This window comes from Mobula birostris, chromosome 20 (genome assembly GCF_030028105.1).
Source record: "Mobula birostris isolate sMobBir1 chromosome 20, sMobBir1.hap1, whole genome shotgun sequence".
In the NCBI taxonomy this organism is placed as follows: Eukaryota; Metazoa; Chordata; class Chondrichthyes; order Myliobatiformes; family Myliobatidae; genus Mobula; species Mobula birostris.
Genome location: NC_092389.1, coordinates 27,640,883 through 27,653,020, shown reverse-complemented (window position 1 = coordinate 27,653,020; position 12,138 = coordinate 27,640,883). Strand labels below are relative to the sequence as shown.

The 12,138-nt window shown below is 43.0% G+C and overlaps 1 protein-coding gene across 2 annotated transcripts in view; it reads left to right on the top strand.

Annotated features, from left to right (window-relative positions):
- The first annotated feature begins 1,195 nt into the window (after positions 1 to 1,195).
- Positions 1,196 to 12,138, top strand: part of LOC140185110 (arginyl-tRNA--protein transferase 1-like) — a 95,505-nt gene continuing 84,562 nt past the window's right edge. For both annotated transcript variants that reach the window (XM_072238389.1, XM_072238388.1), the window contains exon 1: positions 1,196 to 1,604. In XM_072238389.1, the coding sequence (XP_072094490.1) occupies positions 1,490 to 1,604 (115 nt within the window). In that variant the 5' untranslated portion in view covers positions 1,196 to 1,489. The remainder of the gene's footprint in view (positions 1,605 to 12,138) is intronic.

Sequence of the window (12,138 nt, the reverse complement as noted above, 5' to 3'; positions counted from 1 at the left end):
GGGTTCAGCCTCTTGAAGGATGTTCTCACGTAGGCCTCAGACTGAAATCATAGGGTCATCAGGGGCTGTGAAGGTTCAATGTTCTGTTGGTCAAAGCAAGCATGAAATGCATTAAGCTCATCTGGCAGTGAAACCCTTGTTGTTTGGTTTCACTTTGTAAGAAGTTATGGCACTCAAGCCCTGCCACTGCTGCCCAGCATCCTTCAGTGATGCAAGTTTGGTTGGGTTATGCCACTTTACGTGTGAAATGGCTTTCTGGAGATCATATCTGGACCTCTTGTATGTAACACACATAAAAGTTGCTGGTGAACGCAGCAGGCCAGGTAGCATATCTAGGAAGAGGTACAGTCGATGTTTCGGGCCTGAAACGTCGACTGTACCTCTTCCTAGAGATGCTACCTGGCCTGCTGCGTTCACCAGCAACTTTTGTGTGTTGCTTGAAATTCCAGCATCTGCAGATTTCCTCGTGTTTGCCTCTTGTACGTTTTTGGATTGCTAGCCCTGAACACCATCAATCTAGCCCCTCAGCAGATTGTGAATCTCTTGGTTCATCCAAGGCTTCCGGTTGGGGAAGACTTTGAATGATTTTATGGGGACACTCTCGTCCACGGGTGTCTTTATAAAGCTCGTGACAATCGTGTATTCATTCAGGTCCTCTGATGATTCTTTGAACATGGCCCACTCAAAGCATTCCCTTAACTGTTCCTCTGCCTCCCAGGACCACCACATTGTTCTGACCCCTGGCGCATTCTGTTCCTGGTTTGATTTCCCTATTTCACTCCCCTTAAAACTCCTCTGTTCTTCCCGTACCAGCAGCCAGTACTTTTCGCCTCCTACCTTTGTTCCCCTTAACATGGCACGCACTGCATAAGTTTTAAAGTCCATATCCCTGCGCTTGCTGCTCTCCCTCCGTACCCACAGCCGTTTCATTCCCACTCGTCCATCCCCGGCCCTATCCCCAATTCCGTGGATCTGGAACTTTGATGGCTGTGCAGATTTGGAGTCTTGTTTCGGGCTCTTTGCTACTCTCTCTTCCGCTCTATAACCACTTCCCCCCCCCCCCGACAAAGTATATTGTTTCCTATATGATATTTCCTTGTATGGTTAGACACCAAATTTTGCAACATTAACCACCCCCGCCCCAGTTTTAAGAAAACGATTGTGTTGACGTGTTTGTAACGAGGGAATATCCCTTTAAGTGGTGGCGGAGAGCCCAAGGTGCCGGTACCGAGAGCTGGCTGGGTGTGATGGGGGCGGGGGTGCTGTGGACTGGGCCACTTACTCCGGAGCGTCAGCCGGGCGGATGAGGAAGTAGGCGAGAGGCAGGGCTGGCTCCCGCCGCGTCTCTGTGTGTGTGTGTGTGTGTGTGTGTCTCTCTCTCTCTCTCTCTCTCTCTCTCTCTCTCTCTCTCAGTGTTCCGGCTCCGGATCTCGGCCGGGGAAGTCAGCGGATGGCGTGACTCCCACTGAACTCCTTTCCCTAACTCGGGATGGGAACCAGCAGCACCGGGCTGAACCCCCCAGCGGGGCTGGCGACGGATCTCAGTCCGCCTCTGGAGGCGTGGAGCTGCGGCTACTGCGGGAAGGACTCGTTCTGTGCCCAGGGTGAGCAGCTGTGGGGAGGCAAGCAGGGAACCCCAGGGAGAATCATCTCCACAGGAGATCAGTGTATCAATGTTCTTTACTTGGGGTTAATGGCGAAGATTAAATAATACACCAATTGTATATGTTACTTAGTAATTGAAAGCAGTAACTGAAAGTGAAAGATGTTTTATGTTACTGGTGTTGATCTGAGTTTTTTGTCAACATGGCTCTAGTTTTTTCTCTCTAGTTGTTCATGTTATCTGTTGCCAGCGCTTGTGACTTGTTGATCTCAGCCGGTGGTTGTGTTATATGTTTACTCTAAAATCTGTTTCACTGCCGGCGAGTGTTTTGCTATCGGCTGCTTCGAGCTCAGTTGCCGATTTCTATCCGGTTTCGAGTTATAAACTTGAGTCCAAGGAATGGCTGGAGTTTTCTGTAAAATGCCTGGAATATTTGCGTGGCTATTTATGATTTTGCGTCCAGGTTTCCATGCGAACGTGATTCTGTCTAGAAACAGCTAACAGCTGTTTACCGATCAATCCTTCACACCTAATGCTTGGCTGGAGTAGATTGGTGCGTCTTCGCGAAATGGCATACTCCTTGTTTGTACTGGGTTGTATTTGCATTGTTCCAGAGCTCGTTCTCCCGATCAACCGTGTTGGCGGGTTGTAATCTTCATAGTGGATGAGGACAGCTGATGGGCATGGGAGGGGAAACCTTTACCTGGAGAGCAGCTGTACTGTTATGCTCTTGCCCTTCATTCTTCATAATGTCTATTACCACAGAAACAAGACCTTGGCCTACAAAGTTCGCGCGGACCATCGAATCTTGCGTTCAAGGGTCAGGACATTGAATACATGAGTTGGGATGTCGTGTTGCAATTGTATACGTTGTTGGTGACACCACCCTTGTAGTATTGTGTGTAATTCTGGTTGTCCCCATTAAGCTGGAAAGGGTACAGAAAGGATTCCAAAGGATGTCGCCAGGACTGAAAGGTTTGAGTTGTAAGGCTGGATCGCTGGGACTTCCTTCCCTGGAACGTAAGAGGCTGAGGGATGACCTTATTAAAGGTTTATAAAGTCATGAATGAGCAAAGTAGGGTAGTCGCAGTCTTTCACCCAGGGGAGGGGAGTGTAAAACTAGAGAGCAGAGGTTTAAGGTGAGAGTTGTCAGATTTTCAAAGGACTTGGGGGCAAGTTCTTCACACAGGGTGGCGAGTATGTGGAATGAGCTGTTCTGGGAAGTGGTAAAGGTGGGTACAATTATGGTTGAACAATATTTCAACAGATACATGGATAGAAAAGGTTTAGAGGGATATGGGGCAAACACAGGCAAGTGGGACTAGTTTGGATAGACATGGATGAGTTGGGCCGGAGGGCCCCGTTCCACGGCATATAACGCTTTGATTTCAAGTAACCATTTACACTAATTTCATTTTTTCCCCACTTTTCTCCTTTCTCCCCCAATTCTGCCACAATGGGCAATTTCCAGAGTCATGTTAAACTACCATGTCTTTGGGCTATGTTAGGAAACTAGAGCACCTAGAGGAAACCCAGACAATCATGGGGAGAATATTCAAACTGCACACAAACAGCATCCAAAGTCAGACTTGAACCTGGTTTGCTGGAACTGTTCAATAGCCAACAGCAATGCAAGTGTCTCATACTTAGGATGTAGATATTACTGGAAAAGTACAATTTACTTATTGCCTGGCTGTCTTTTTGTGAGAGAGTACAGTGTGTACTGATTTGATATAAAATGTTTCTTATCCAGGCAACCCAAACAGTACCTCAAATCCATAACAGATAGGAGCAGTACTAGACCATTCAGCTCATTGAGTCTGCTCCATCATTACATCATGCTTGATTTATTTTCCCTCACAACCCCATTCTACTACCTTCTTCCCTTAACCTTTGATGCTCTTACAAATCACGAACCTATCAACCTCTGTGCTTTAAGTATACCCAATGACTTGGCCTCCACAGCTGTCTGCAGCAGGGAATTTATTTTCTAAAGGAACACTTTCCTATTCTGTGACTGTACCCTCTGGTCCTAGACTGTCCCACAATTGGAAACATCCTCTCCATGTCCACTCTATCCAGGCCTTTCAATATTCGGTGGGTTTCAATGAGATCTATGATCTATACCACTGAGAAAGATAAGGCAATAATTGCACGGTTCTCTCCATAAGCAAGTTCTCTCCAAGTCACCAAATCAGCCACTTGATTGGGAAATATATCACTCCCCTTTCAGCATTGCTGGGTTTAAACCCTGAAACTCCCTACCCAATGACATCAAGGAGGTATCTTGTCCAGAAAGACTGCAGTGTTTCGAGAACAGGACTTAACACCTCCAAGCCCAAGTCGAGTTGGTGATGGACAAAATAAATACTGGCCTCATTCACCAATGTTCAAAAATCAACAAAAGAATCAGAGAGCCACGTTATTGGAGGTGGCGGGGGGAGATGGTGGATGGTGCTGTTATCATTCAACTAAAGATGTTCGGAAAAAGAGAGGGATCTACAATAAATATCGGCAGCTTGGAGTAAATGAGGTGCTCGAGGAATGTAAAGAATGTAAAAAGAATCTTAAGAAAGATTATTAGAAAAGCTAAAAGAAGATATGAGGCTGCTTTGGCAAGTAAGGTGAAAATAAATCCAAAGGGTTTCTACGGTTATATTAATAGCAAAAGGATAGTGAGGGATAGTGGATGGCTTTGTGCAGAGCCAAAAGAGATGGGGGAGATTTTGAACAATTTATTTTCTTCGGTATTCACTAAGGAAAAGGATATTGAATTATGTAAGGTAAAGGAAACACGAAGGGTAGTTATGGAAAGTATGATGATTAAAGAAGAGGAAGTACTGGCACTTTTAAGGAATATAAAAGTGGATAAGTCTCCCGGTCCAGACAGGATATTCCCTAGGACCTTGAGGGAAGTTAGTGTGGAAACAGCAGGGGCTCTGACAGAAATATTTCAAATGTCATCAGAAACGGGGATGGTGCCGGAGGATTGGTGTATTGCTCATGTGGTTCCATTGTTTAAAAAGGGTTCTAAGAGTAAACCTAGCAATTATCGGCCTGTGAGTTTGACGTCAGTGGTGGGTAAATTGATGGAAAGTATTCTTAGAGATGGTATATATAATTATCCAGATAGACAGGGTCTGATTAGGAACAGTCAACATGGATTTGTGCATGGAAGATCATGTTTGACAAATTTTAATGAATTTTTTGATAAGGATACTAGGAAAGTTGACGAGGGTAAAGCAGTGGATGTTGTCTATATGGACTTCAGTAAGGCCTTTGACAAAGTTCCACATGGAAGGTTAGTTAGGAAGGTTCAATCGTTAGGCATTAATATCAAAGTAGTAAAATGGATTCAGCAGTGGCTGGATGGGAGATGCCAGAGAGTAGTGGTGGATAACTGTGTGTCAGATTGGAGGACGGTGTCTAGTGGTGTGCCTCAGGGATCTGTACTGGGTCCAATGTTGTTTGTCATATATAATAATGATCTGGATGATAGGGTGGTAAATTGGATTAGTAGGTATGCAGATGATACTAAGGTAGGTGGAGTTGCGGATAATGAAGTAGGTTTTCAAAGCTTGCAGAGAGATTTAGACCACTTAGAAGAGTGGGCTGAAAGATGGCAGATGGAGTTTAATGCTGATAAATGTGAGGTGCTATATTTTGGTAGGACTAATCAAAATAGGACATACATGGTAAATGGTAAGGCATTGAAGAATGCAGTAGAACAGAGGGATCTAGGAATAATGGTGCATAGTTCCCTGAAGGTGGAATCTCATGTGGATAGGGTGGTGAAGAAAGCTTTTGGTATGCTGGCCTTTATAAATCAGAGCATTGAGTATAGGAGTTGGGATGTAATGTTGAAATTGTACAAGGCATTGGTGAGGCCAAATTTGGAGTATTGTGTACAGTTTTGGTCACCGAATTATACAAAAGATGTCAACAAAATAGAGGGAGTACAGAGAAGATTTACTAGAATGTTTGCTGGGTTTCATCACCTAAGTTGCAGAGAAAGGTTGAAAAAGTTGGGTTTATTCTTTGGAATGTAGAAGGTTGAGGGGGGACTTTATAGAGGTATTTAAAATTATGAGGTGGATTGATAGAGTTGATGTGGATAGGCTTTTTCCATTGAGAGTAGGGGAGATTCAAACAAGAGGACATGAGTTGAGAGCTAAAGGGCAAAAGTTTAGGGGTAACATGAGGGGCAACTTCTTTACTCAGAGAGTGGTAGCCGTGTGGAACGAGCTTTCTGCAGAAGTGGTTGAGGCAGGTTCGATGTTGTCGTTTAAAGTTAAATTGGATAGATATATGGACAGGAAAGGAATGGAGGGTTATGGGCTGAGTGCAGGTCAGTGGGACTAGGTGAGAGTAAGAGTTCAGCATGGACTAGAAGGGCCGAGATGGCCTGTTTCTGTGCTGTAATTGTTATATGGTTATACGGTTTGTTATCTGACTGGATCCATCTATAGCTTGCACTGGGAAAGCGGCACTTATTCCATTGCGAATAGCAGTGATCGGGTGGGGATCATTTGAGACAATCAAAGGTCAAAGTAAATTTAATATCAATGTACTTGAATGTCACCAGACACAACCATGAGATTCATTTTCTTGTGGGCATTCACAATAAATGCAAGAAACACAATAGCATCAATGAAAGGCCACCAGACAACAATCAAAGTGCAAAAGAGAACAAAAGGTGCAAATACGAAAAGGTAAAAAAAGAACTAATAATAAATAAATAAACAAACAATAAATATTGAGAATATGAGATGAAGAGTCCTTGAAAGTGAGTCCGTAGGTTGTGGGAACATTTCAGTGATAGGGCAAGTGAAGTTATCCCCTCTGCTTCAAGAGTCTGATGATTGAGGGGTAATAACTGTTCCTGAACCTGGCTCCTGTGCCACTTTCCTGATGGCAACAGTGAGAAGAGAGCATGGCTTGGGTGGTGACGGTCCTTGATGATGGATGATGCTTTCCTGTGACAGCCCTCCATGTTGGTGTGCTCAGTGGTGGGGAGGGCTTTACCCGTGATGGACTGGGCTGCATCCACTACTTTTTGTAGGCTTTTCCATTCAAGGGTGTTGGTGTTTCCATACCAGGCTGTGATGCAGTCAATATACTCTCCAACACTCACCTAGTTTGTCGAACTATCAATTTAATAGTTCATCCTTATTTTTACAACCAACCAACTTTTTAGACCATGTTTTTTTCCAAACTGAATTCAAATGGGATTGCAGGTTGAGTGTCCTGGATTATAGACCATTACACAGCAATGTTGATGAACATGGATAGTTTAGTGCAATTTCTTTCCTCTTCAAAGACATGCATGTTCATTAGGGATCACTGGGCATTGATGAGATATCTTAATGTTCTATTTTCCCTTCTTAACCCAGACGACCCTAGGGTGATCACAGACTCAGAGAAGCTTTGATTTTGTGTGAAGGGTTTTGGGAAGAGATGAGGAGGGGTTATGTTATTGCTTAATGTGGCTCAGTTGTTCACTTAGCATTTTGTAGTGTTTTGGGTTGTGTATTGGTTTCAGTGCTACATGGATATGCCATAACGCTTCAGGGCAAGTGACAGGTTTGACATCCAACCATATTAAATGAAATACATTCCGTGCCAGATGGATGTTACATATTTTAGTTTTAAATTAATTAGTTTTAAAATATAGGTTGGGTTAAGACCCAAAATCAAAGTAATGATGTTTGAATCATGTCGAAGTATATATAAAAAAAACAAGTCCTGGATGGTTTTCTTTAGAATATGAAGTCATGAATTTTTTTTGAAAAGTCATAGTTCATCCTTAATTTATTTAAATTTGAACAGATGATAGAGAAGGCTAGTGGAACAGTATTCTGAATATTCTGAACTGGGACTTTGGTCCCGAGTTCCTTTTAGATCAATTTTATGGTTCTTTTTCATGTTTCTATGTGGCCAGATTATATGAATGAGTTTTCACCAAGCCTGCTGTTTATTTTTAAATCCTCAAACTTTGCTGCTAACTTCAAAGGGTCACTTGAAGATGCTGCTTAATTCTGTTTCCAACTTTGCTCCATTGTGGTTTAAAGTGAACTTTTGAGATTTAGAACTCCACCTATGAAGCTACATATGTGAAATACTTGCTGTTCCACTTCCATTGCATTGTTCAGTTCTATTTATGACAGCCTCATTTTTCATCTTTAAGGCATTAACAAAAAAAATGGTGAGCTGTTGCTGGAGTCTTAACTCTCCTAGCTTGGGTAATAATTGACCCAAGCAGCATTGGACTATTGCTGACAGCTAAGATTGCCACCATTTTCTATTTGTACTCAGTGGTCACTTTATTTGATACACCTATACACCTGCTCATTAATGCAAATATCTAATCACCAATCATGTGGCAGCAACTCAATGCATAAAGGCATGCAGACATGGTCCAGGGGTTCAGTTGTTGTTCAGACCAGACATCAGAATGGGGAAGGAATGTGATCTAAGTGACTTTATTCGTGAAATGATTGTTGATGCCAGATGGGGGGTTTGAGTATCTCAGAAACTGCTGATCTCCTGGGATTTTTATGCGTAACAGTCTCTAGAGTTTATGGAGAATGGTGCAGAAAAACAAAGAAAAACCTAGTGAGTGGCATTTCTGTGGGTGAAAATGACTTGTGAATGAGAGGGAGGTCAGAGGTTAGAATGGCCAGACTGGTTCAAGCTGACAGTAACTCAATAACCACATGTTACAGCAGTGGTGTGCCAAAGAGCATACATGAATGCACAACACGGCAAACCTTTAGCAACACATAAAAAATGCTGGAGGAACTCAGCAGGCCAGGCCACATCTATGGAAAAGAGTGTAGTCGACGTTTCAGGCCGAGACCCTTCAGCAGGACAGCGAACCTTGAACTGGATGGGCTACAGCCGCAGAAGGCCACGAACATACTTAATAAAATGGCTACTGAGTGTTTATTCTGGCTTACAATTTCTCAGTCTCGTGACAAAAAGGACTGATTGTTTTTCTCTGCACAACTGTATGAGCTGCTTGAAGAGTCTATTGTTTAGGTGATGGTTATTTTCAGAGTCTGCTTCATTCCTCACACTGGTCTTGTGTTGAGACCTTGCAAGCAAACAACAGTAGCCACAGGTTGTGAAATGAAGAATGGACTGGGAAGTAAATCCTGGCCCTGTTTCTTGCAGTCTCGGGGTCCTCTTAAGGCACTTTAATGTCCTCCGGTCTGCTACATGCCCCAATACTAGAACAACCTCAGCTTTTTTGATACCAGTTGATGGATCTTATGTGTATGTGAATGGAGAATGGCATTGGAGACTTGACACAGAATATCTTCTCTTCCTTTACCCCCCACACGCCCGAAAGATGTGTTCAAGTGATGATTAAGTGAGAGCTTTATGTGTATGTATTCCGGTCTAATCCACATGGTGTAGATGTCCGGTTTTTCAGACCCTCACACTGGTGAAAATGTGGCTTCATCGAAAGACAAATTAATTAAGTACATTCAGAAAATAAAATATTGCCATTCAGTGCTTGATATTCTGAGACATAGTAGTAAGCATATGATTAATTGCAACTCAAAACTCCCCAGCAGCGGAGAAATGCGGACTTTGTCACCTCATGTCTCGGTCTATTGGATACTAACTGACTGGGATTTGATTGTATGTTTAGTCAATAATCTATTACCAATGATAGGAAATGAACTGTCTGAGCTGTGGGGTTTTTATCCTACATTACTTTTGTAAACTCGCAGGTAGTCCTCCAAGCCTAATGCACAGGGCTTCCATCTCCGTTACCTCCATTGTCCTGGTAACGGAGCAGGTGTAACAAGGAAGCACGCACTTACACACACAGTGGAGAATGTTGCCGCCGTCACCCTCTGCCAACAGAAAATACCCAGGGCAGATTTCATAAGAAATTCACCCCTACGGTGAACTGCGTTCAGCACAGCGATGTCGGGTGCAGGTAGGGCTGTCACCTTGCAGCTTCATCAATCAAGGTTCAGCCCTGATGTCTGGTGCTGTCTGCATGGAGTTTGCATGTTCGCCCTCTGATTAGATGGGTTTCCTAGCAGTACTTATGAAGACGTGTGGGCTGGTCGGTTAATTTGTACGCAATGTGTATGTGGGTGGTAGAATCTGGGGGAAACTGATTAGAATTTGATAACAGGGTAGGAGAATGGAATTGTTCTGTGAGATAATATAGACTCAATGAACTGAAACAGCCACCTCCTACTCTAAAGGAAGTAAGAAAGATGAAAATATTTTGGAGATGCAGCTTACTTTATCTCTCAGGCTACCATTTCAATTTCTCTGCAATATAATTTAACAGGGAGCAGCAGGAATGGGAATATAGACATTGAAATATATATATATTCGTGGTCCAGAGATTCAGAAGGAAAACGTAGCCAAGAAGGTGTATGTGAAGGTTGGTGTTGTGTCAGTGGAACACAGGAAGCTCAGGGGAGACTGTCTGAGATGTACAAAGTTATGAGGGAAGATATGATATGGAGCAAGGTTCCGAGGATCAGCTGCTCATCTTTTATTTGGCCATGTTACAGCTCTCAGGGGTTAACATTTCAGACCATTAAGTAACCATTTTGTGTTGCTGGATATTTTGACTTCAGATTGTTTCCCAGTTTGTTAGCTCTTCTGCCCTTTACTGCCTGGATTTAAAGTAATGATATCTTTGACCTGAATGCTATTACTGATAGTCCCTCTGTGCTCTCCACTCTTCCCTTTTCCTACAACTACAATATGCATGCTTTCTCGCTTTTTTACAGTCATTGAACAGAGACATTGGCTCCACTTCAGTTCTGCAGGATGCTGCCTGATCTGCTGAGTGCTTCTGACATTTTTAGTTTTAGTTTCAGGTTTCCAGCATCTGCAGGATTTTTATCCAACTGCCCAGTCATGTTGGCTTTACTGAAATATGACTAATAAATGTTCTTCAATACACTGTTCAAGAATTTGTGTCCTTTATATTTTTGCATTGATTATACTAGTTAATATTTAAGTAATTAAATTTATTTATTTATTGTTGTGCAAATCAGAAATTTAACTGTAGCTTTGCTCTTCTTTCTTTCCCAGACAGCTTGGAGGCTTGCAACTCACTCCTACAATGTGCCTGATTTGTTCTAACATTTTAGTTTAACTTGTACTGCACATTTGATGATCCTTCTAACATATCACCCCTCCTCACAGCAGTGATTATTTCTCACAACCAAACTGGTCTCACCCAGAACCCAACCTCTCTACACTTCTGTAGAATCCCACTTTCCAACCTCTGAAATTCTTGCAGCCAGAAGGATTGAGCTGAGAAGTGGGCAGGAAGCCAGAGCCAGGATACCAGCCAAGTTTAGTACTCGGGGAGAGAGGGGAGGGAGAGGCAATGATCTACTGGTGGAGGTGGGGGGAAGGAAAGTGCGTGTGTGTGTGTGTGAGAGAGAGAGAGAGAGAGAGAGAGAGAAGGAGAGGATTCCTGCTGATTCTGGCCTACAGGGAAAATTAAATAGCAATGGATACATTGTCTACTTCAGGACATTTGGCTGCCTCCTACCAGCTTTGGGTTTCATAACATGCAAACCTTCCCTGACCTTTGGCAAATATCTTATTACAGTGCCAAGATCAATAGTTATTACCACATAAAGACCTATGTGTGCTTGATGTGGGCCCTGCCATGTTAGAAATATCCCTATGTACATACATGACTTAAATGCCAAGATTTGGTGATATTTGGCCACCATGAATGGGGAACTGCAGAATTTGGCAACATATGGCAGTCAGAATGTTTTAAATCCTCCAGAAATTCCACATTTGTCTTCCTTTGGCTGCTCAGGATCAGTACATTGTGTTCAATAATTGAATCTATTGACAGTGAGCCACAAACACAAACCTCAATACAAACCCTGTAGCACAACATGCAGGTACAGAAGGAACATCTGGACAACAAGTTTTTGATCCTTGGCAGAATGTCAGAAATGTCATATTGGCAAACAACCAACTATGCAGAGACTGATGGATAGGAAACAAGAAATCCGTTGTTCCTCTGGAGTGGCTTTTTGTCCAATTATTCCCAAGTATCTGAATCCACATCATTTGAAGCTCACCTCTACTGGTGCACTTTCTTTCAAGTTGGGCATAGAAAATTATTGCATCTTGGGAAGCAGTAATAGAGACCACACATTTTATGTGGAGCTCAGGGGAAAAACCACAGTTCCTGTGAATAACCTTCTAAATTCTTGAACTTGAGATTAATTGGTGTACGCACCCCTGGCACTCACTCAGTCCTCTTTGGGTCTGTTACTGGCACTCGTGCAGGCAAACTAGTCTCCATACCCAAGTACTTATGAAGACTTGAGCATTTCTGTCACTGGGCCGTTGGGCTGGTGTGAACTCCAAGTCCTTGGGTCAGTGTGGCTCAACTCCCTTGTTTTTCAGTTCCTATCTGATACCTCTAAACTGTCTTTTCTTTATATTTCCCTTATGTTGTACAGTGTATTTGTAGCGATTGGTCTAAAGGCTTATTCTGTGTGCAGCTGGATGTT